Source organism: Lagopus muta, chromosome 2 (assembly GCF_023343835.1).
Source record: "Lagopus muta isolate bLagMut1 chromosome 2, bLagMut1 primary, whole genome shotgun sequence".
Taxonomy (NCBI): Eukaryota; Metazoa; Chordata; class Aves; order Galliformes; family Phasianidae; genus Lagopus; species Lagopus muta.
This window is the reverse complement of record NC_064434.1, coordinates 107,263,193-107,288,379: the sequence shown is the minus strand read 5'-3', so window position 1 is coordinate 107,288,379 and position 25,187 is coordinate 107,263,193. Positions and strand designations below refer to the sequence as shown.

Here is a 25,187-nt window from a genome sequence, read left to right as displayed (position 1 = left end):
CCTCTACAGTCAACCTGACTTTCTGCACTTGTAACAAGTTCCAGGCTCAAAGGGAAGGGGTGAAAGGAAATTTTGCTTGGAAAGTGTCAGGGAGGAGCACAGACCAGCTGCTCTTCTTCGAGGAGTGGAGCTCAGTTGGAGCCAGGAACAGAGTAAGTGTGTGTAAATGAGAACCGTCCTGGAGAGATGGCAGGTTGGCTGCATTTGGAGCTGCCCATAGCAGCAGGTTGGGCTGTGGCTGGAGGTGCTTGGCTCTTCCCTTCAGGTTATTGGCTGTGATCACAGAGCAGGTGTCTATTTCTTCATGTTTGAAATAGTGATATATATGCATTTTTTTGTCAGTGCTGATGTAGATAATCAGCTGTTTTAATGACCCATCATCCCAAATGGGGCCACTGAGAAGAATTGCTATGGAAAGTGAAAGTGGGCAAAAACTATACAGTGGAAGTACGGTACTTGGCTGTACTGCGTAACTGGTGAAAACTTTTAAACTTTAAAGATGGATTTGATTTTTAGTGGTTTAGATAAGATTGTTATGGTTGCTAACACTCCATCCAACCCCCAGTTTAGAAGGAGAGGCCATCCTTCACTTTACACGTTGGCTGAAGGGTGAGTGCATGTAGAGGTCTTGCAGAGGGAGGAAGGGAGTGGCAGGGATCCTGAGGCAGCAGCATGCTGTGACCTTTGAGTTTTGAGCTTATTTTAGCGTGTTTCTTTCTATTGGGCTCTCACTTGAGCAGAAATAATTCTGATCTGTAAAACTTTGAGGGCATCAGGCCATATAATATAGAAATATCCACCAAGTAGAAGCTGGGAAGCCAGCTGTCTTGTGTGTTCTTCCTAACATGGCTAGTCAAACTACAGCAGTCCTTTATGCAGAGTTACCAACCTGCTCATCCGTACTTAGAAGATGTGCACAGAAAGGATGTTCAGCATAAGCACACAGAGGCGTATCTCTGTTGCAAAAGCTGGTAACGATTTTGTTTTCAGTGGGAGTGCAACAAAACGCACATCGCAGTGTCGGCTGGCGGTGCTGCTGTGACAGGGTGGGTGGAGAAGGAGATGCTGCAGACCGATCCTGGTGTTTTTTGTGAGCAAAACGTCAGTCTTTGCTTTCAGGACTCGGTGCTGGACCTTGTGCGGGTACCGGCCCTGCGGCCGGGCTTTAGGGACGTGCTGTGTGTAACTTACGGTTGGCATTAGGTGTGCTACAAAGACGTAAAAGCTCGGTTCGACAGGCTCAGAACCGCCCGGCTCGGGGCCCGAGAGGCGCGAGGATTCGGGCGGGCCCCGCCACAGCCCCGCCCCGCCCGCTGCCGCCGTCCCGGCTGCGGCGCCGAGGCAACTGCCGGCCGCCGTAGCCCCTGCGAGGGGAGCCCGTGGCCGGGCTGGGAGGAAGAGAAAGGCGGCGAGAGTCGGGTTACAAGATGGCGGCGGCACCGCGGTAGCTGCCGAGGCGGCGGAGCGGCGCCAGGGAGGCCCGAGCCGGGGCGCGGCGTCGCCCTCTCGCCGGCGGGGAGCCATGAAAAGCGGCGCGTTAAAGGCCCCGCGCTGCCCCTGAGCGGCCGCCGCCCCGCTTCCAAGCCCGCTCTCGGCTCCATCGCCCCCCGGAGGCGGAGCGGGCCCGGGGCCGGAGCGCGGGCCCGAGGCCGGGGCCGCACCATGTCGGACACCCGCCGGCGGGTGAAGGTCTACACCCTGAACGAGGATCGGCAATGGGACGACAGGGGCACCGGGCACGTCTCCTCCACCTACGTGGAGCGCCTCAAGGGGATGTCGCTGCTGGTGCGCGCCGAGTCGGACGGTGAGAGCGTGGCCGGGGCTGCGCGGAGGCCTGGGCCTCCTCCGGGCCGCCTCCTCCGGGCTCCCCTTTTCCCTTCCCTTTCCCTGTCGGCGGTCCGGAGGCCGCCGGGCCTCTCCCCGCGTGCGTTGCGCTGCTCTGCCCGCCCGCTGCTCCTTCCTGCCCCCGGCCGAGGGCAGATGGAGCTGCTGCACGTGACGACATCTTGTTCGGCTCCAGCAAAGGCTGCTTTTCGGTTCTGGAGCGCCCTTTGCTTTCCCTGCTCGGTGCTCTAGGAGGGCTTTTTCCACCCTGGGAATTCACTGATGCTATCCCGAAGGGCTCAGGTTGTGTTGTGTGTTGTTGCCTTACGTTCTGGAGTCGCTGTACGGCTGTGTGCCTGGCAGAGGGCACGCTCCGGCCACTCAGCAGCCAACAGGTGCCAGCGTGCTGAATAAAGCACCTCAGAGCCTACGGATTGCGCTGGAGCTGTTGCCAGGATACATACACTGCTCACATATACAGTGTGGAGCGTTGGGTTTATCTGGATGATTCACTTGTGAAGGGCAGTTGAAGGAAATAAAAGCAAATGGCCCCACGTGGCTTGTGTGGGCAAGCATGTTTTCATTCTGTGCAGCGTGTTCCCCGCTGTGAGTTTGTATGTGTTTGATACAGGGCCCTTAAAGCGGTGAATTGTCACACTGGGTCCCTGGGGAAAATGTGTGGAGAATTTAGAGTTTTACTGTAGGTGTTAAATCTTGTTTTATCTGGCTTACTTAGAATTATGTCAAAAGAATATTGTTCTGTAGGACTTCCTGGAAGATGTGGGTTAGGCTCAAAATGTAAGATCCATGGAAATGTTTGCTTTGTTAAACTCAATGTCTTCATAACTTTTTCAGGTTCACTACTGCTAGAATCGAAGATAAATCCAAACACTGCATATCAAAAACAGCAGGTAAGTATCATTACCAGGCTTCACCTTCTCTGATCACTGATGCTCAGACTGACTGTCCTGCAGGAAGAGAGACGTGTGATGTGCAGTTGGTGGTGGTGCTTTTTCGTAGAGCAGAAGCACTTAAGTTAGGAGCCTATAGGTGCTGTCTGGCTTTGTGTTCTAGAAACGTGAATATTGTTCTCCTAAAAAGCCTTTTGGAATGAAGGCTTTGAAGAGGATCTGTGCGTAATATTTGGGTAAATATTGCCCTTGTTACAGGAAAATTAGTTAGAAACGCATACAGCCTGTAGTGGGAGACAGGGGTTGCACATGTGAAATAACTGACATATGAGGAAGGCAACAGTTCAGCTGCCTTGTGATTTCTGCTGTGTTTATTTCCACCATTCTTTCTTTGACAGTAATACAAAGGAGTTTGTGGGCTTTGTTACTGTTGCTGTTGACCTCGTGCTTTAAGCTTTGAAACCCCCTGCTCTCCTCAGTGAGTTTGCAGTTGGGGGACTTAGCTGCACAGTTGCCTTTCCTGGGGGTAAGGCTTCTGCAACACAAAGGAGCAGAACAGTTGGGAGCTACGTTATTAGGTCATCTTTGTTTAACACACTGAAACAGTCTACCACATCTCTTGCTTTTACTGCGTTTTTTCCTTTTTCTGTCTTCCATCTTGATGTCTCTGCCTCCATTGTTCTCATGGTTTTGTACTGTGTTGGTTTTCTTTTTTTCTGTCTATTTCTTTGTTCTGCAGTGGATTCTATTTCTTTTGTTCAGTGTTTTATACTGCTCTTCATCATTATGCTGTCCAGAAGCATTTCAGCTCTAGAAAACAATTTGATTTTCTTCCTAAATCATTAAGAGCCTGTTGAAGTGTTTCGCTTTGGATTTTTTCAAAAGACAGATGACAAGTTACGTTCTGAGGATTTGAGGAGAGGGGCCTTCATGCAGATTGGCTGCAGTCAGACTTAAGCTCATTTCTCAGAAAGCTTCTTTCTGTGGTTTCCATTTTTCTCTGGTGAGATGTTGGTGTATTCAGTCAGGTGATGCTTGCTGGCTTTTCTTGGGTGGGTGGCAGGAGATATTGGTGGGAGTTGTGCAGGGTTCTGCGAGTCAAAGGCCTTGAGCTGCTTCCTGTTTGGTGCAGGAAGCTAACGCCTGACAAAAACACCAGTGCAGGCTGCCTTGCTGCAAAGCTGGAAGTGCTTCCTTTTGCTGCCTGTCCTCTGAAATCCTCGGACAGCTGCTTGTTTGAAAACTTTCTTTACTTAACTGAGAGAAGTCTCAATTGACTTAATTAGGTGGTTGGCTTTTTGTTGTTGTCCATCTAGGCTGTAGTTCTAAAAACCTTATCTTAGGCTGAAGTTTGTTTGGGTTGGCTCTTACTGTCAGTTCTAATGCTTCTTTGCCCTTGTGGCTGAGTGTTTACTTTGCTTCTCGCTCTTTTGGGGAAGTCTTCATTTTTTTGTTTTTATTTTTAAGTACTTACGATGGGAGTTTTCCAGAGACAGGTTGGAGATTTGTCTCATTTCTGAACTCATGCTGCTTTTATTTGACTAGCGCTTTGTCTTCAATTTTTATGTGCCTATTGCAAAGAGCCAAACTTTTGGCTGTCCTGGGCTTCAGTCTCAGCTTAGATTGTAGTTCTCACAAGTCCATTTCTCAGCAGATGTTATTAAAACGGTGGGAAGAATCAGGCAAAATATTTTGGCTGACCAGATAAGAACATGGATTGTCTTTCTTTAGCACCCTGGCTGAGATCTGCTGTGCAGGTAGCCTGAGGACTTGTGCCTGCCTGTCTGTCCAGGCCAGGCACTTCAGGTGGTGTCACAGTTCAGCTGCAGATTTCATTGAGGTGCCTTTCACCTTGGGTCTGGGGGAAGCCACAAGATGGTGCACCTTGACAGAGAGGAAGCCTGCCCTGCCTACACATTTGTGAATGACTTGAATCCACTTACAGAGTAGCTGTTGCTTCAGCTGTGATTTGCATAACATCGTTCTGTGGGTGGGGGAAAAAAAAAACCCTGATATTTAATCACTGTGCATGAGTATACGATTCCCAATTTGTGCTAAGTAGTACTAGAACTATTGGTTAATTGTAAACAAAACTGCCTTCTTGAATCCAGCTTGTGGTGCCTGGCTTTGTGCAGGGTTCTGTTCTGTCACAGCCCTGGCAAGCAATAGTCATGACCTCTCCTCACGAGAAACATGACATAGGAGGAGGCTGCTCAGCACACAGCCTGAAAGAGCCTCTGATTCCATGTCTGCAAACAGCAAGGAGCACCCTTAGAGCTTTGGGTCACCTTGCTGTTGGGGCTTGGGCTCTGAGAGCGAAGCGCCTGTGCTGAGCACGGGTGGTTGCCAAAGGGCAGGGTCAGATGTGCTCCGGAGGCTCTGGCAGGAGCAGTTTCAGAAGTTGTTGCCGCACCCATCTGTTGTTCCACCCTCTGCTTGAGGTTACTGTTCCCTGGCAGGGCTGGCAGAAGGGTGGATGAGTGCTGCAGTGAGATCAGATGGCTGTGCTGCTTTGTTCCTGCCGAGCGGCTCTGAGGGCGGTCGTTTGCAGCTGTGTGGCTTTAAGCCTTGAAGCTGCTACAGAAATTCTCACTGTGCGCAGCACCTTCTGATGGTAGAGCTCCCCGAAAGGAGCATTACCTGTTTTCAGATGTGAGATGAGGAATGCTCTTGAAGCACAGTTGCTGTCATTCGGGTGACATCAGAGCAATTTGCTTCAGGCAAAGTCAGCAGAGTTGCTTGAGGCTGGGATTCAGTATGCTTGCAGTGGTGCAACGCTGTGCTTGTTTCAAGTGGGCCAGGGTTGGTTTTCTTCATGGTGTCTGCTGTGATGCTGTGTTGTGTCTCTGGGAGAAAAATAGCATTGATAACATGCCAACATTTGAGTTGTTGGTGAGTAGTGCTGCACAGGGCCAGCTGAGGGCATTTCAGCTTCTTGTACTGTCCTGCCAGCGAGGGGCTGGGATGGCACAAGGAGCCAAGAGGGACACAACTAGCACTGCTGATGGATAGTCCACACTGTGTGGCATTACATAGAAAGCTATAAAGATGGGGGATTGGCTGGGGGGCTTTGCAGCCAGTGAGCATGGCTGGGCATCGGACTGTGGGTGGTGAGCAAATCGTGTAGTTTATCAGTTCTTCTGTAAACATAATTATCATTACTGCTATTTCTTTCTTTTCTCTTAGTAAATAGGTTTTATCTCAACGTCTAAGTTCTGTTTTTTAGGGTTTTTTTCCTCTCAATTCTCTCCCCCATTCCACTGGGAGTGGAGGGAGGGAGCGAACGGCCACATGGTGCTGAGCTGCTGCTGGGTTAAACCACAACGGACTGAAGGCAGCTGAGCAGTTAGCATGAGCATCCATGCAGCTGCTTGGCAGATCAGCTGTAGGAGCTGATCCCACCAAACATCTCTTTCTGCTGGCTGAGCTACCTCCCTCTTTCCCCCACTGCAAGCATTGGAGGAGAGCGAGGGGCTGGCCTGGAGATGCTGAGATGGAGCAGCAGGCATTTTGTGATCTTGCCCTGACAGTGAGGAGGGAGTGAGCTGCTCTTTTAGAGCTCAGGTTGTTGATCCGAATTACTCTTTTTCTTGCTTTGTGTTGTGTTGTATTGTTTGAGTGAATTCAGGAAGATTGCTGCTGCTGATCTGAGCGTGCCAGAGCAGTGTTGGTATGAAGGAGCTGGACCTGATGTGTCAGTCAGTCTGTGATGCTGGGTGCTCTTAGGTCGTGCAGGAAGCGTAGGGATGACAGGTAAATTCAGTGTGGGACAGTTATTTTCTGATGAAACTGAAGAAGACAACAGGCAGCATCTTGCCTGTGAGCTGAGTGGGAGTGTTTAAAGAGAGCAGGAAGGATCCTGTTTGCTCCTTGTGGTTCTTCTCTGTGCTTATTTGTTGGAAGCACTTAAGACAGTTTATGTCTTAAAGTCCTTTGGAAATATTTTTGGAGTAACTTACAGAACTTGTGCAAGCATTGCAGAGTGCAGCAGGCACCATTCAGTAACTCAGAATTCTCACCAAACGTTTAAGCACAGTCTGTGGGTGCATGCAGCTGTTGGAGTCGCTGATGAGTGTCTGGTTCTTGTGTGATCCTGGGCTGTGAGCAGGACTTCACCCTGTGTTCATTAAGCTTCCTCTGGGATTCAGCTTACGTGCAGCAGCATTGATTTGTGAGCATTAGGGCATCCGGGGTTTCACAGAACGCTTTCAGGTGTACTTCTCCCATTTTGATTTTTGCAATTCCCCAGAAATTGTACTTAAGAATTCTCTTTAACTGAATTGGTCTGTAAAAGACAAGTGTTTTTAAGGGAGGATGTTACAGGAAAGACAAGTTGATGCTATTAATTTGCAGCATCAGTTAAATCATTCTGTTTTACACTATTGACTGATTTTATGTTGTAAAATGTCTTCAGGTGGTAACAGGCATCCCACAGTACACATGTACTCGAATGAAAGTGATTCCAAGCTCTTTTCAGGGAGCCTATATCAAATTTATTGATCAAAATCATTGCTAATGCATTTGGTACAAAAACCTACATTTTGTTTTCACTTCCTGCAAATAAGCTCTTTTGGCAAGGCCGAGTGCCCCCTTGGGAGACCTCTTTCTGCTGTGTTCTTCTTTGGGTTCTGTGCAGCTCTGTTGGAATCGAGTCGAGAGCCGACTGGATTTTCAGTTTCTGCAGTTTCCAGCTGTTCCTTGAAGGCCAGTTCCCTGCTCTCTCTCCAATGTCACGCTCACTGTAAGCATGGACTGAGCTGTCTGGGAGCCACAGACGAGACTCAACAGCTGTGAGCAGAGTGGTGCCAGCCTAGGAAGCTGTGCTGTTTGCACACGTGGGTCAACCCCCAAGCGGGGAAAACGTAGCAGGAAAGTGCAGGTGTCCTATGAGGGCACTGTGGTAACAAAGAGCTCTTGTGAGCACTGCAGTGAGCTCAGTGCTTTGCTAGGGAAGACCTTTCTCTTTAAGGAAAAGTAGACAGATACGGAGAGAAATACTGAGCTTGTACAATTGCTGTTGTTTAGCGTGGCTTGTGGTTTTCCTGTGGAATACAGAAGCTGATTTAGTAGTAGGCCTTCATCATCAAGGTTGCCATAAGAGAAGCAATAGTGTGCCTGAGAAGCAAAGATGGAAGCGCAGCAGCGCGTTTGGCTGTTGCGAGGACGCTGCAGAAGCTCCCTGGAGAGCTGCTGGCTGTGGAGCTGCAGCAGTTGTTTGGCACTGGTGTGGGAGGAGAGGCCCCCTGTGAGCCGTGCAGCTGCAGGTCAGCTCTCTGCTCCCTGAGCTGCCCCCCAGTTGCTGCTGGCTCTGCTTGCAGATCTGAGCTAACCCAGCTTGGGTCAGGGAGGATGAAGGAAAGCTGACTGTGACACGGGGGGGTGGGAGCAGTGGGGATCACCTGGGAAGGCAGTCATCCTTTCTGAGACCTTTCTGAGACCTTTGGGAGAAGGCTTCTTCCCTTTGACGTGGGATGGGCCAGGTTTGAGAGCCCTTTGGGATAGGGATGTGAGGGAGAGGGCACTGGGACCTCTGCTCCTTGTTGCCCGTTGCTTTCCTCTAATACACTGGGTGTCTGTAAGCCCCCCACTTGTTTGCTTGGGTCTGATTGCTGAACTTGAAAACATCACTCAGGTATTTTGTTTGTGACAAAAGTACAAGGTGAAGGGTCAAGACTTACGGGCCTCCCTAAGTTGTGTGCTTAATATTGTCCTCAGCAAAAGTAGGAAGTGAATTGCCTTATTGACATGAAGCGAGGGTTTACTGGAGCTTAAAACAAGTTGTGGTAGCAGTTCAGGAAGTCAGCAGACGTAACAGCATTGAACTGTTCTGCTGGAGCTCTCAAAGCCAGCAGAGAGCAGATGGCGTGAAGCACTTTGATGTGCAGAGGGGTTTATTGTGGGATGCAGAGCTGCATGTTTGGGTGTCGGAGCACAGGCTTCATTCCTGACCTGGCAGCTCTGCTGCAGACCCGGTAACTCGCATGTTTTGAGCCTGATGCACTGAAATTCTCAGCCACTCTGAATTAAGTCACGTTCATGCAGCTTTGCTCTGCAAGTTTGCTCAGTATGTGTTTGAATGGCCTTGTTTTGGAAATATTCTACCCTAAATGAGGAAGTCGGGCTTGTTTCAAAACAAAAGACTGTACTGGTAGTGCCATATAGTGAGATAAGTCAGAAGATGTTTTAGGTGCCTGCTAAGAGGAATGCGTGACTTAGAGCAGCACGTCACCTAACAAAACCTCACCAAAAAAGATCTCCTGTAGTCTATGCCAAAATTCAAATGCGAAATCAAACGTACAAATTCAATTAGCAGAGGTGGAAATTAATTATTCAGTTATTATTCAATTAATTACAGAGGAAAAGAAAACTGGCTCAGTTGAAAATATCTGTTGCCAAGGTGTTTGTGGGCTTGATAGTAACTTACTGCTTGGGTTACATAAAACTTGCATGTCTTGTGGTTTAGAAAAGCATATTGCATGTGTTTAGGTTTGTGATACTCAAGGCTTTATTTCTCACGTTGTTACAGCTGTGTTAAACTCCTTCTGAGAAGGAAATGATGATCTTTTACTTTCATCCACAGCTTGAGAAGAATTTCAGGTTTTTCATATTTACGTTACAGATTTACTTTACTTTTTGTGTGCATTCATGTGCACAATCAGAGCTACTGTATGTTGCAGAGAAATGCCATTATGAATGCATTCAATATGGAAAGATGAATATACAAGAGAACATTCATTTAAAAAAAAAAAAAGCGATGTCCTTTAGAGCAGAACAGAGAAGTTAAGATTTCAGTGACTAAAGCTTTGACAAAGGTAACATCAATTATTACTTATTCCTTAGATGTGATTCAGCAGAATACAGTTAAATCCCTGGTGAAGATCTGAACTGTCTGGGCAATGAATGCATTTGTTGTTGGTTTTTCTTGTCTTACACAGGACACCTTGATTGTTTGGTCAGAAGCAGAGAACTATGACTTAGCACTGAGTTTTCAAGAAAAAGCTGGCTGTGATGAAATCTGGGAAAAGATCTGCCAGGTACATGAAAATTTCCTATTGTTTCTTGCAGATGTTTTGGTGTCTTCTGTCTTCTCATGTGTTGTACTTTTAAAACCTATTTGTAAAACAAGCGTGTCTTTGTCATTGCTTTCTGTGGCTTTTCTGTGTCAAATCTTAAGTTGCCACTCCTTAGAACAAAATTTGTGTTTTTGGCCTTCCTGCTCTTAAAGTCAGTGAGAGAAACCCAGGTTTTGACTTTCTTTTAGGTTAAAAACTAGAAAACCTCGAGTGCTGGATTTGAACGATGGTTCAGTGGGGAGCTGCTGGTTGTAATCAGCTGCAATACGTGTGGGCCCAGCTCTCCCTCAGTGAGAGGCACTGCTGGCACTGCTGTCTGAGCTCAGGATGTCAGCCATGTTTCCATCAAGGCCTGAGTCTTACTCACCGTGTCCTGGGGGTATTTCAGCCTGCCCTGTGTTAGTAGGGAACAGAGTTCAGGTCTCACACTTTTGATTGTGCTAATAACAGATGAGGGGAGTTACTACACCTACGTGTACTTCACAGAAGAAGCCCAGACTTTTGTGTCAGAGTTGATCCTAATTGTCTCAGGTTCTGGAAAACATAAAGCTGTAACTAAAGAAACTGAGAACCAAAATAGCTGATTAAGATGCTTGCTCATACTCCAAAGCATACTGAGTTTGAATCTTCTCAGTCAGTTGTGAAATACTGAAAGGAACTGATGCTAGTGGCTGCAGATATGTCTCATACATAGTCCAGGTTTTCAGTTAGTCCTGTGTGGGCTGATCTGATAATCAGTGTGAAAGGAAGGTCTTCCTGTGGTCAGATGGTGCCAGCCATTAGCCTTAGTTCTTTCATTGGATTTCAGAGCTCTTAGCACTTGGAGACTCCCCTCTGGCAGGTGATCCTTTGTGGGAGAGGTCTGATAGGAGCGTATGAATCTTAGGATGAGTACAGGAAAGAAAGAGTGCAGGGTGTATGAGTAGGCTGGGGGAAAGAGGGGAGCATGCTCAACAGAGCAAGAGTATGGAGTGGGGGTCAGCTGCATCCCTCTTTCCCTATTCAGTTTGGGCATCCATTATACCTGTATGCCTTTGTTCTTGGTCTTTTTGTTATGGTAGCATAGCTGTGGGCTCCTGCCATGACTTTATACCCTAGTCTTCCCTTCTGTTTGAGATACTGAAAGAAGGCTTTGTTATGCCCTTCTCTACTTTCTCTGTTTTATCTTCAGGGTGCTTCAGATTTCTTTGTTGCACAGATGTGGTTAGGTTTTGGTGGGTTTGTTTGTTTGATTTTTGACAAATACCTACTGGAGGTAATGGCAGCATCTTCTGTAGAATTCACAGGCAGCAGAGCTGACTATTTTTCCTCATGGCCAGAAACCTCCCAGGCAGCTGAAGGCATGCAAGGACTTATGTACGTTCTCTGCTTGATTGCTCTTACGTACGTATTGGGATGTGACAGTTAACTGTGTGCACTGCTTTTAGGTTCAGGGTAAGGATCCTTCAGTGGAAGTCACACAGGACCTTATCGAGTCTGAAGAGGAGCACATAGAAGAAATGCCCGAAACCAGTCCTTTGATCGACCTTCCTTCTTGTGAACTCAACAAACTTGAAGAGATTGCTGACCTTGTTACCTCTGTTCTCTCCTCACCCATCCGTAGAGAAAAGCTAGCTCTGGCCCTGGAGAACGAAGGCTATATTAAAAAACTATTGCAGCTTTTCCAAGTCTGCGAGAATTTAGAGAACACAGAAGGCTTGCATCATTTGTATGAAATTATTAGAGGAATTTTGTTCCTCAATAAAGCAACTCTGTTTGAGGTGATGTTTTCTGATGAGTGTATTATGGATGTTGTTGGATGCCTTGAGTATGACCCTTCTTTGGCTCAGCCAAAACGGCACAGGGAGTTCTTGACCAAAACAGCAAAATTTAAGGAGGTTATTCCTATCACAGACTCTGAACTCAGGCAAAAAATCCATCAGACTTACAGGGTACAGTACATTCAGGACATCATCTTGCCGACACCATCGGTTTTTGAAGAGAATTTCCTTTCTACCCTTACTTCCTTTATTTTCTTCAACAAAGTTGAGATTGTCAGTATGTTGCAGGTAAGTGATTTTTAATATGCTATGGATTCCTGGTGTGTAGATGCATCTAGTTGCAATTTGCAATTGATTTAGTTGCAAAAACTGATTATGGCTCTTCACTGTGTGAAGTAGTTGCATGTTTTCCCCTGATTTCTGATACCTTAATTTTATTCTTGATTTTTAAAAGCATTAGACTTCAGATTTACAGGCTTTCGGTATGTTGTAAATAATTCATTGTACTGATGTCTGATGCTCATGTTGTGATATGAAGGAGTTGATTCAGTGGTTTTCTCTTCCTGCTGATATCCCACAGTAATAACACATAAAATATTGCAATTCCAAGGTCCTGAATAATATTCTGAAGTCTTCACAGTCAGAAACAGACTTAAAAGCAGCTGATGGTCGCAGACAAAGTGGGCTGTGGAAAGAGCCTTAGATGTGAAGTGCTCTGCATGCATGTGGTGATGATGTGGGTGTTTTCAGTTCATGTTTTGTTGTGCAGACTGTGGGCTACCGGAGTGGTTTGGTTCTGTTTGTGGTCCATTTGCTTTGGAATATGGCACATCTAGGTGGAGCAGAACTTCACAGACGTGTCAGTTTTCATTTGAAGGAAAGAATATTAAAGTTGTGGAAGGAAGCAGGCAGTGGAGGAATAACATTGCCATGAGGGGTGTTTCTAAGGACTGCAGTAGAGGAGCGGAGAGAGAAAACCCAAAAACCTGGAACTACTCAAACACAAAGGAACAGCAAAAGGCAGCTACGTGGATGAGCTTTGGGGCTGCTTTTCACTTGGGTTGAACAGCAGAAAGAAGCAAAGTAGGTCTCTCTTGCAAAAAGAATGCTTTGGTTCAGGAAATCTTTCCCATTTCATTATTTTGCATTAGTCACTTTTTAAAATGTAAAAATACACTCAGTGTCATTTTCCCAGGGCCACAGTCCTACTTCCATTTAGAGAGAGACAGAAAAAAGAAAAGGTTTTCATATTCCATTGAAGTTTTACTGCACTGAACATTTAATTGTACCTTAGCAGAAAACTCCCACTTTCTGCCTCGTCTCTCTGGTACTTCAGTGAAGCTCTGGACTGTGGCAGTTCTGTGCAATCTGCCATCTGGGCTGTGGTTGGGATGAATGGATGGCACACAGTTTATCTGGTGTTAGCACTGTAATTGAGGCATGCACGTTGATCTACAAGTGGCATTGCTACCTACATCAGTTAGCCTGCCTCGAGGGTGATGCAGAAAGCACAGGCAGAAGTTTCTGGCTGTCGTAGCTCTGGGGAGCTGCGCGGTGCTGCTAAGAGGAGGTTCAGGACTTTCCCCACTTTCCTGGTGTAAATCAGCTTCTCTGTGTGGCATAAGAATCCTGGAGCTCCTCTGGGTTTGGTGTAGAAATTAGAAATCTTGCTGCCTTAGGCACACCAGTGGGGAACACGGCCGATAGGAGTGACAGGTTGTGCAGCAGCAGGGCTCTGATGGGTGGGAAGCAGAGCGAGAATAGAAAGTGAGCCTGGAGCTGTGCTGTGCTCCAGGATGTGAGGACTACAGCTGCAGCAGCTTTACACAATCTGCTTGTTGTGATACGATTTTTTAACAGGCTTAATTTAGCTGTTAAGGCCAGCAGCGCTTAAAATAAACCAGTAAGTCTGTGCGGGTCATCTTCCATCTGATGCTGATTCAGGTATCACTCGTAGTAAAGCGTAACGTTAGCGTTGGCTTGAAGATCTGTATTGTGTTTGGAGAGTAACAGGCAGTTTGGTTTGAAGGAACACCAGCACTGTTCCATGTAAAGGACTGTGGAGAAGAAAAGTTTTCCAGATGGGCGAAAACTGAACTTGGTACAAGTAGGGGAGCTTGGCTTGCTGAGAAGAGCTTTGCTGCAGGGCTGTGCAGTTGTAGCCCAACAGGAAGGACCCATGCAGCACAGAGAGGGAGCCTGGAGTATAAAGTGGCCTATACAGAAGTGGAACTTGTGACACTGTGCTGCCTGCTGGCAGCAGGACGTCACACGGTGAGCCTGTGGTGCTGTGAGGTGTGGAGCAGAGTGCTGGAGGAGAGCAGGGAGAGGGGAGGTCTGCTGAGCGCTGCTGCTGGGAGCCAGGTCTGATCACCCGTCCTCAGCTTCATGTGTGGCGCTGCTGCACAGCGTGAGGACTGAAAGAGTGCACTGGAAGTGATGTTTGTGAACTTGCATTCTTGCTTTTCCCTTTTTAATGATAAAATGTATGTATTTATTGACCAGATCTACAACTGCGTGTTTTTTTTTCCTTTCTAAGAAGTGAGCAAGTAGTTAAGTTTGACTCTGTAGTGTCAGCCTCTAAAGGCCATTTGGCTGTGTAAGCTGTCCTGTGTAAGTTGTTGTCCTTTTGTGTTATGCAGGAAGATGAAAAATTTCTGTCCGAAGTTTTTGCACAACTAACAGATGAAGCTACAGATGATGACAAACGATGTGAATTGGTAAGTCCTTGTGCTGGGGACTTGTTGGAGTGCTTTAATCTTCAGGCACAAAGCAGGAACACTGGAGCTGTTCTAGTTCTGCCTCCAGTCAGGTGTTTCTGTAACCCTAGAGGAACCATTTCTAATGTAGCATCGTCTTTGGTTTTGTACTCACTAGAAGAATATTGTGTGTGAGGTAAGAATCTGATTTATTTGTTCTCAGTAACTGAGAAAGTGCCGGTGCTAAGCTAAGTCTTAAGCTTGAAAGTGCACCTCCTTCACTGGTCGGTGACAAGCTGCATGTGGTGCTGTCAGGATCCAGGATGGGACTCAGAGATCCCTGTGTGTCCCTTCCATCTTGGCATGTGAATGATCCCGAGTGCCCTTCAGCATGCTGTCTCCCTTAGGCTTACCATGCAGTTACTGCTTTTTCTCACTGTATTTTGCTCAGTCTCATTGTTTCAGCCCTGGGGCTGAGGGTTAATGATGGTCTCTTAGTATGTATATTACAAACACAGAATCACAGCATGGCCTGGCTTGCAGAGGAGCACGATGCTCATCCAGTTCCAACCCCCTGCTGTGTGCAGGTCACCAACCAGCAGCCCAGGCTGCCCAGAGCCACATCCAGCCTGGCCTTGAATGCCTGCAGGGATGGAGCATCCACAGCCTCCTAGGGCAGCCTGTTTTTCTGACTCTTTATCAGCTTAAACTGCCTTACTAAAATCTAGAGTGGCTGTTTTCAGCAAGGGAGAACGTGTTTGTTCTTTTAACAGAAGGCAAACTGCAGAAGTAGAAATCCTTCCCATGCTAAATGTGATAAAATAGCTGCAAGATGACTGTCCTTCTTTGAGGTAAATTCAGCCTCTTAACAGATCTTGTTGTTAACTGCTTTGGCTTTCCTTTCATCCTTAATGTTGCCTCACTGATGTTGAACACTGGAGGAGAGGAGCAGAGCAGTCCCTTTCGCAGGCAGGCATAGCCCAGCCAGTACACAAACTGATACAAATCACAACCATTTCATACTTTGAGTTTCCTCAATCAAATGCTCGTTTTTTCCCTGTGTTACAGGTTAACTTTTTCAAGGAGTTCTGTGCATTTTCTCAGACATTACAACCTCAGAACAGAGATGCGTTTTTCAAAACTTTGGCAAAGTTGGGAATCCTTCCAGCTCTTGAAATTGTGATGGTAAGTGAAAATTCAGAACTGTTTGTATTAAAAGGGGGGGAAATGTGTGACCTTTCAGCAGATCTGCCCGATGCCTTTCTGTAAGTTTCACTGGATGGCTTTGTTCTTCTGAAAGTAGCAGTGGCCCCACTTGCTTGCTGTGACTGTTGTGGCTTGGTGTGATGGCGCAGTGCTCTTGACAACAAGTGTCAAATTCAGAAAGGATTCTTTCATGGTTCAGCTCAGTGTTGTTGTTGTTGTAGTTGGAATAGGACCAAAGAAGTATTTTTAGATAATCTTGACCTCTTATCTGTTCCTATCCTATCCTAATCCTGCCTTTTCAGTGGTATAAAGCAGATTAATCCATCTTAATCAGCAGTGTGAAAACATGCTCTTTCACTCCTTTGGTTGAAGCATCTGTTGCTGCTTGATGTTACAAGTTGTGTGTCATTGGTGTTGCTGGAAGCTGTTGTACTGTTTGTTTTAATATTTGGTAAACAACCTGTGATGTCAACGTTCTTTGACTGTGTACAAATGTAAAAGCAATATGAATGTTAAGTGATGGGACAAATTCTGATCTTGTGCTGCTTGTCCATGTGTAGACTGCTTCAAGTGTTTCCCATCCTGTTAATCTTCTAAGCTTAGAAACTGCACCTTTTCTTGTTGTCTGAGTGAGGTACAAATGAATTTATACTAAAACATGCAGTTGGTTCTTTTCTACAGAACTCTGCATACTCGCCTTCAGTGCCATAGGAAATAACACCATAAAACATTTCTTGCCTAAATTAGAGGTGTCAAATCAACAGACATCCCTGTGATCTTCTAAAGGATGGAGACGATGGGGAAAAAAATCCCTTCTTTCTCCTGTCACTGTTCTGCTGCCGTGTAAATCTTTCTTAATGATAACGTGTTCTCAAAGCTTGTAACTCCCTGCTAAATTGATCTCATTTTCCCAGGGAATGGACGATTTGCAAGTCAGATCTGCTGCTACAGATATATTTTCTTATCTGGTAGAATTTAGTCCATCCATGGTCCGAGAATTCGTAATGCAAGAGGCCCAGCAGAGTGATGATGTAAGTAAACATGTTGTAAAGTCTGAGTTCATTAAATGTATTCGTTTGGGAACAGAACAAAAAAACCCACAGACCGAAAGCCTCCCTGGCACTTGAGATGCATTTAGTGCAGAAATGTAGATGGCAGAAACACAGGGAAAAATAGATGTCAGATGCAAACATTTCTGAGTATGGTGGATTCCTGCATGTGCACAGCAATAAGTTCATAACTCTTTCTAGCAGTGATTTTTAGTTGAGGTGGGTTTTGCATGACAAAAACTCTGGTGTTTAAGTGCAGCTCTGTGCATTTTCACAGTTTGCTTCATTATCGGAGGGGAAAAAAGAGCAGCCTGATGTGTGAGCTGTGGAAGTCATTGGGCTCCTGAAACCGTGCCTCATTGTTAGCTTTTGTTTTTTCAGGACATCCTCCTCATCAATGTGGTCATTGAGCAGATGATCTGTGACACTGATCCTGAGCTCGGCGGGGCTGTTCAGCTGATGGGGCTCCTGCGCACTTTGATAGACCCAGAGAACATGCTGGCCACAGCTAATGTAAGGGAATGCAGAGGGGTGAAGGCACTTCACCAGCTCAGCAGAAATAAGAAACTGGTTTTCGTCTTGTTCTTATCAGAGGATTAAAAAAAGAGTATTTGTTACAGCGTCAGTTTTAACAAGCTGTAAGAGAAACTGAAGCTTCCTTTGGTAACGTGTGGATATGGCGCTGCCCAAGGGTTTGGTAACACAGACTGCTGAAGGCTGCAGTGAAATAGCACCAGTTTGATCATAGCTTCTGGTAGCTCAGCTATGGATACATGGATGAGAGAGTCCACTTGTACCGAGTTGCTGTTTTAATACCAGTGGCACAATGCAGCTGCAGCTAGCAGCATGCCAGGGTATTTCATAGAATGGCCTGGGTTGCAAAGGAGCACAGTGCTCATCCAGTTCCAACCCCCTGCTGTGTGCAGGTCACCAACCAGCAGCCCAGGCTGCCCAGAGCCACATCCAGCCTGGCCTTGAATGCCTGCAGGGATGGGGCATCCACAGCCTCCTTGGGAAACCTGTTCCAGTGCCTCACCACCCTCTGGCTGAAAAACCTCCTCCTAAATGCAAAGCATATTTAATGTGTGTTGTCCTTAAGAAGGCACGCTGTGTTGGCGGGCATTTGCTGTATAGGATGTAAGGAAATAGACACGGTGGTGCTTGTTGTGATGTGTTGCAGATGATTATGGGTAAAATTAATGCCCTCAGGAGTGGTTTAAGCAAGCTCTGTGAAGCAGTGAGAGCACAGTCAGTCTTTTCAGTGTGTTTTTTTCTATTGGTATTTAAGTTGATTTGGTGTCTCAGATCACTTTCCCAAAATATAAGAATACACCTTGAGAGATTAACATTGCAGTTGCAAGCAAGAAGATGCAGGCAGACCAGAGGGGGTTGGGTGCAGTTTTCTGCAGGGTATCTCCATTGCTGCTACTTTTTAGTTAAGAGTACACATGCAGTTGCCAATGTTTAATAAAGTTTTGTTTGTTTTAGAAAACAGAAAAAAGTGAATTCCTCAACTTCTTCTACAACCATTGTATGCACGTTCTTACTGCTCCACTTCTGGCAAACACATCAGAGGATAAATGTGAAAAAGGTAATGTTACTTCTGGTTTTAAAATCTTGGTTTTTTGAGCTTTAGGAAATACCAGCAATAAGCCTGTGATGCAAGGTGGGAATGTGTGTCCTGGAAACTGTTGGGCCTCTGTGAGCACAGAGCATTCACAGCCCGTGTTGCAGCACTGCATGGCGACGTGCAGGTCTGTGCTCTCAGACACCTGCTCAGTGTGCCAGTGTTAGCCAGGCAGTAAAAGAGGATGTTTGCCATGAAGCTGCATCTGTAGCTCACAGGAGGCTTTTGGAAGAGCAGGTGCAGAGATGCTGTGATGGTGTGGGAAGTTCCTGTCAGCTCAGGCGATTGACTGAAGCCTGGATTAGGCAACAGTGGAGAAATGCTGAAGGAAAGCTCTGTGGAGCTCCTTCTTCTTTTCTCTGACTTGGTGGTGGTGAACGAATTGGCACTTAATTACGTAATTAGCACTCACATCAGTTAAATGCTTTACACAGACACTTAATGTCATGGCAGCCTCTGAGTCAGGCTTTTTTTAAAGCACTTTTTCTTGCAAATGTGTTTGATTTGGTGGTACCCATTTTCTCGTGGTTGAGTGGAAAAAAACCAAATGTGTGTTAACTGGGAACAGAAATAGAATATCTGAGCATTCCTTTGGAGATATTTGAAGAAAACAGAATTAGCTGTGTAGGAATAATATTCCTCAGTGTTAGATTACATATTTCCACCTACTTGCATTGAAATTTTGTAACATAAATGCACTGAGACGTCAGCTGGCATGCGTTCTGCCTGTGATTGCTTCCCTGCAGCTCAGAGTTTTGGTTAAATTAAAAGCTCAAACAGCTGCTAGAACTACTTATCCCTATCTTTTGTGTGTTTGCAGTGCTTTGAAGACTTTTTCTTACATTTGCTTTGTTTTCTATTTATCAGATGCGGTAGTTGGGTCCACTAAGAGTAATACAATTTGTCCTGGTAAGTTTTAACTGACCTTCAGTTTTGAACCTTGTTCTGTATCATGCACATCTTCATTTAAAGGAGAAAGTTCATCTTGTTGCTTCAATACTTACTGTTAAAGGAGCTGTGGGTGCTGGGTTTCATTTGAGCTAGCAAGAAGCTGGAAGAACATTTTATCTCTTTCTGAGGAGCTGTGTTTTTAATTCTCCCCTTTCCGGTCTCTCTTGCTTCTGAAAGATCCTCCTCCTCAGTGTCTGTTCATGTCTACGTTTTCCTTGCAGATAATTACCAGACAGCACAGCTGCTCGCCTTAATCCTGGAGCTGCTCACTTTCTGTGTGGAGCACCACACGTATCACATCAAGAACTACATTATGAACAAGGATTTGCTAAGAAGGGTGCTGGTTTTGATGAACTCAAAACACACTTTTCTGGCCTTGTGTGAGTATGGAGCTGCCACAGTTTCCTTCCTCAGGATGTTTTTTGTACTGCATGGGATAGGTTGGAAATAAAAGGATAAGCCTAAGTACAGAACTGGGGTAAATCTCTGTTTTTACAGGCTTGCTGTTTAGCGAGCCTGAAAAGAAGAAGTGGCAGATATCTGTTAGTGGAGTTAACTGGAGTGGTGGAGGGAGAATGACTGCAGCTGGTGATGTGGTAGCAGGGATCTGTTGTGATCTTGTGTGTTAAGTGGAAGTCCTGTCTTTTCTAAGTAACTTCCTAAATCTGGTGCTGCACCTGGGGAGCAAACAGACTGGATGATACGTGGTTCTGGAAGGTGCACACAGAAGCATGGGAATGAGCTAATTCGACATTCACTGAGGTTTGTTATTGCACTACTTCAAAAAGAACCTGATGGATCCTGATGGCATTCAGATAGAGGAAAGTCAGAGAATGGAGGAGGAAAGCAAGTTAACCGTCTGCAGATGTTTGTTTTGAATTTGTCTTTTCAGTTCTTGCCAAGAGGGGCGGATTGGAGGCTGGATGTGTGGTTACTCTTCCATTTCTTTCCTCATATAGGTGCTCTTCGCTTCATGAGGAGGATAATTGGCCTGAAAGATGAATTTTACAACCGTTACATCACCAAGGGGAATCTCTTTGAGCCGGTTATAAATGCTCTGCTGGATAATGGAACCAGATACAATCTGCTCAACTCTGCTGTGATCGAACTGTTTGAATTCATCAGAGTGGTACGTGGTTAAGCAGCTTCTGCAGCTCTTGTGTGTGTGTATATATATGCACACCAGTCACCCCAGGCAGAACAAAATGCACGTACTTCACAGGAATTAAATATTTAATAGTAATTAAAGTCACAAATTAAAATCCCAGAGAGAGATTAAAAATAGAAAGGAGCCAGTACGCTGCTGTGTGCTTGTTTTACTTGATATTCTGTGCAGATAAATGTAGAAGCCTTATTTATACCCGTGTCTGTGTAGAAGATGGCATCCTGGAGACAGAATTCTTGTCAGTGGCTGAGTTGTTTGAGAGCAGACTTGGAAGTGAGGAAAACGAGACCGATTTGAGTGTAAATTGGAAAGATCATTGTCCTTTCTGAGATGGTGTCAGCTCTGAAACAGTGGCTCTTCCACGGCAGCACACGGACAGGACAGGCAGTACGAGCAGGAGCAGCCTCTTGTTGTACTGTGGGGTAGGAAACAAGGGTTCAGAGCAGGTGCTGAGCTGTGTGCTGCGAGCACGGTGGCGTGGGAGTCTTCTCAGAAGTCTTTGTGGCCTGTGAGAATGAAGGCACTTTTGAGATGTAGGGTGTTGCAGTTGCTGTCATTCCCAGAAAAAGGGGAAGTGTGTTGTATTTTCAGATGTCTTTTGCCCTTTGGTCTGAGTGTTAAGGCTTACCAACACAATTAGGCTTATGGTTGGGCGGCTGAACAAAAGGTGCCATGTTCCACATGTGCAGATGCAGCTATTTAGAACTATAAAGAGAAGTAAAACTTAGGGGGAGAGCAGGGCCTAATGAAACTTTTTTTTCCTCAGTTAAGCCTAGTCTGGGGTAGTGAGTATCATGGTTTAATCAAAATATAACAAATAGGGTTGGTAAAATACAGAGCGTTGTCTATTAATCTGAGAAATACTGTGAAAAACAGCAATTGCTTTTTATGCTTTTTACATGAATCATGGTCACAGAATGGCTTGGGTTGGAAGGAACCTTAAAGTGTCCCTTCTCCCCCTCTCCCCCCACCCACAGTTACCCACCCTCCTGCCTCCCACCAGCGCAGGCCGCCCAGGGTCCATCCAACCTGGCCTTGGGCCTCCCCAGCTCTCCAGGCAGCAATGCCAGTGCCTCACTGCTCTTGGAGTGAAGAATTCCTTTGTAACTCCTAACGTAAATCTCCACTCCTTTAGTTCAAAGCCATTCCCTCTTGTCCTACCGCTACATGCAATTGCAAAAAGTCCCTCTCCAGCTTTCCTGTAGGCCCCTTTTAGGTACTGGAAGGCTGTTCTGAGGTCTCCCCAGCACCCTCAGCCTGCCTTCATAGGAGAGGTGCTCCATTCTCTGAGCATCTTTGTGGCCTTCCTCTGGACCTTCTCCAGCAGCTCCACATCCCTCCTGTGCTGCAGATGAAGTTTACAAGGGCAGAGCAGCAGTGGACACTCCACCCTCCCCCGACCCTGCTGGCCACAGAATTTGTAATTCACTTAGGGCAACTCATCAGTTACTTCTAAAATTAATTGTAAAGCTTTCTGAACTTCTGCAGACTTAAATATTGCTTTGTTCTTATGCAGGAAGATATTAAGTCGCTTATTGCACATATAGTTGAAAACTTTTATAATGCACTTGAATCTATCGAATACGTTCAAACATTCAAGGGGTTGAAGACAAAATATGAGCAAGAGAAAGACCGGCAAAACCAGAAACTGAACAGGTAATAACTGTAGTTTGCAATGCTACTGTTAGTGTCATGTAGTATCAGCTTACTGCTGTTGTTTTCTTTTTAATTCTTTCATAAATGTCAGAAAAAGCAGGAAGCTGTGGCTGAGGTGTGAGCTTCTTTGTATTTTTATATGCATTAAGAGTAAACCTACGTCTGGCTTTCATCATTGGTCTGTTGTTGTACAGTTCAGTTTGTCAGCACGCTAGATGTTAGCCAGAAGGTTTCATTCCAAGTTGGGCCTCAGTCTGCCTTCTTGCCACTTGTGGTGTTGGTCAAACTGTTGGTGGCAGAACAGTTTACCTTAAGGCATCAGAAGCCATTTCTTGTCCTGTGGGATCCTGACACTTGAACCACACGTTGTGTGTCTCTTACAGTGTTCCATCTATATTGCGTAGCAATAGATTTCGCAGAGATGCAAGAGCCTTAGAGGAGGATGAAGAAATGTGGTTCAATGAAGATGAAGAGGAGGAAGGTGAAGCTGTTGTACCTCCAGTTGAGAAGTCTAAACCAGAGGATGATTTTCCAGACAGCTACGAAAAGTTTATGGAAACTAAAAAAGGTATTTCATCTCATTGCCACCATATTTACTCTGTGCAAGACACGCAGAGTGTTGTGTGCTCACACCTGGGGTTTGAGTCACAAGCAGGAGGAAAGGGGTTCCACAGTGAGGGATGAACTGCCGGTGTGTCTTTGTGAGGCAGGTGAGGATTAAAACAAGCACAATTGCTCCACACGTGCACCTGCTTTAACTGGCGTCCAAAACCAAATGTCTCTGTGTGTGTGTGCTGTGTCCCTGTGCCAAAGCTGTGCCGTTCTCACTTGTAGTGCTGGCACGCTTTGTTTGCATGAGGTCAGCGAGCAAGCTGCTCGTTTAAACCAGAATTTTAGAAAGAGGCTGCTTCTGCCCCATGATGCAGTGATGTGGATTGTGCTGCGTGGGGTACGGCTGATACTTACGCGTGAAAATTCTGTCCCTCAGCTAAGGAAAGTGAAGATAAAGAGAATCTTCCCAAAAGGACTTCAGCTGGGGGATTCAAGTTCACTTTTTCCCACTCAGCCAGCGCAGCCAATGGTGCAAACGGTGCAAACAGCAAATCTGTGGCAGCTCAGACATCACCAGCAAGCTCCAATGGCTCCTCTTCCAAGAACGCCACCCTGACCACAGCAGTGACAGCCACAAAGGTGGGAGATGTGTGTGAAAGCAGCTGCCCTCACGCAGGGCAGCGGAGCTGCAGGTCGGCGCTGGTCTGTGGGTGGTGCCTTACTGCAGTGTGCATTTGTCTGCTGCCTGCTGCTTTGGGGAAGGTTGGAAGTAGTGAGTGGGGATGGGAACCTGCTGCTCGTGCACTGGGCTGTCATCTCATCTTCTGCCAAACTCCGCTGCTCCCAGCCCTCAGCTTTTCCGAGTCCATTCCTGCTTTGTGGGGGTGACTTACTTTTTCCCCCTGTATTACGTCAGTGGGCTGCACTGTCAAGAGCCTCAGTGCTTTTAAGCAGATGAAATTCAGAAGTTAGCTGATGCACCTGGTATGTCTTGTCCGTGCTTTGTTTGCATTGTCAGCCTTGAAAGCTCAGGAGAGGTTGGAGATGAGTGTGGTAAAATGTTTATTGCACACTGCTGAGCCTTACCAGGAAGATGTGTGTGTACACGTTAGGTTTTGCAGCAATGGTTTGAGCTTACAGAGATCTGAAATAATTCCGAGGCCGGATGCAGAGGAGCAGGGATGCTTCAGTATTTTCTTTTGCCCTTGAGATTGAAAGACACTCTGAAGACAAATGGGTCTGTGAATGGAAAAGGCATCACCAAGGAGATAGGCAATCCCCAGCTTGCAAATAGCACTCGGCGTTTGTAACTCCTTAGAGGAGAATTACTGAACTTCACAGAAAGTTGTAAAGCACTGGTAGATCTGAGCGCCATCCTAAGAAAAGCCTGGCGTTCTGCAGGCTCCTGTGTCCTGGATGAGCTTTGGGGGAGGCATGCTTAAAAATGTCACTCCGCTGGGTGCTTTTTCAGTGTGAGATTTGTTCTTTTTCTTTGGCTTGGCAGGGAAGTCTAGTTGGCCTGGTGGATTATCCTGACGATGAAGACGACGACGAAGAGGAAGAGACGTCTCCAAGGAAAAGATCTCGTCTGGGTTCATAAAGGAAACCAAAACTTTGGAATAAAAACTTTTTATTACGGGGTTTCAAATGCTGCAACTGTTTTAAGAGCTAAAAAGAATCTGATTGAGAAAGCTTTCTCCCACGAGTACATGAGATAACGCAAGGAGTAGCAAAAGAAACTCAGTCTGTGAGCTAGAAAGGGTTAGTTCTGTAAACACAAGGCTTCCAAGGAACTGAATGTCTTTCTAGTAAGTAAGGAGTCTGCCATTCAGGCTGTCAAGAAAAAAAGAAAATAAGAAAAAAAAAAGAAAAAAGAAGTGGGTTAGTATTCACAGAACCTGGATGATGGCTTCTCAGCAAGGAAAGTCTCAGGTGTTGGGAGGGCGTGGGGGGGAAGGGAACGATTTCTTAAAAAAAAAACTATTGCAGGGTTTCCCCAGTGTTTGACAGAACTAGGAAAAACAAATCAAGGTTAAATTTGGAACCCGGTAATCTTAATTTTGTAATGGTGCTGTCACATTGTGTTCTTTTAGCAATGCCTCTTTAAGAAAAAAACTGAAAAAATTAAAAAAAAATCATAAGGGAAAACTAACTGTATTTGCATAAGAACAATCTAGATTTCTGGGACCATTTATTACAGATGCAACTTCTCGCGGTCGGAGGGAGGGACACGGCATTTTTAGTGCATGCTGAGTTGGTTTGGTTTTGGTTTTTTTAAACGATTGAAAATCAGTTTTAATTTCTATTTTCCAAGAGGATAAAACGGAAGCTGGATGCAGAATAGATGGTTCTGCTTGGTTGGTTGTTGTTTTTCTTTTTGTTCCCCCCAGCCCCCATTAGATATCCAGTAATAACTAAGCCAAGGACTGACTGCTTCCCAAACATCTGCAGGGACTGCTGTGCTCACAGCTGTGGGCTTCACGCTGTGGAGGACGCGGAATCGGAATCATTTTGTGCTTGGTTGAAACGAGCTGCAGCTTCTCAGAGCAGATCTCCCTGTTTGCAACTTGAAATTGCGTAGCTGAGGTGGTATTAAGAAACACTAACGGGTTTTTCTTAGGGTTTAGTGGCGTTTAACAGCAAAGTCTGTGTGGACCAAGGTGGAATTCTAGGAGCAGAAGTTCTTTGGGGCGGAATCAGCAGGCAGCACCTCG

At 46.0% G+C, this 25,187-nt stretch overlaps 1 protein-coding gene across 3 annotated transcripts; it reads left to right on the top strand.

Annotated features, from left to right (window-relative positions):
* The first annotated feature begins 1,388 nt into the window (after window positions 1-1,388).
* Window positions 1,389-25,083, top strand: PPP4R3B (protein phosphatase 4 regulatory subunit 3B). 3 transcript variants are annotated; one of them, XM_048935401.1, is made up of 16 exons: window positions 1,389-1,804; window positions 2,680-2,735; window positions 9,671-9,769; window positions 11,236-11,856; window positions 14,211-14,288; window positions 15,336-15,452; window positions 16,388-16,504; window positions 16,904-17,035; window positions 18,011-18,113; window positions 19,017-19,058; window positions 19,322-19,480; window positions 20,060-20,229; window positions 21,782-21,921; window positions 22,326-22,489; window positions 22,910-23,112; window positions 23,978-25,083. In XM_048935401.1, exons 1-16 carry the CDS (start codon window positions 1,663-1,665, stop codon window positions 24,071-24,073), a joined length of 2,439 nt encoding a protein of 812 aa, XP_048791358.1. In that variant the 5' UTR covers window positions 1,389-1,662; the 3' UTR covers window positions 24,074-25,083. The 3 variants fall into 3 exon arrangements, with proteins under 3 accessions (XP_048791358.1, XP_048791359.1, XP_048791357.1); XM_048935402.1 differs by having other exon boundaries at window positions 22,305-22,489; window positions 22,988-23,112; XM_048935400.1 differs by having other exon boundaries at window positions 1,390-1,804; window positions 22,305-22,489.
* The last annotated feature ends 104 nt before the right edge of the window (window positions 25,084-25,187 follow it).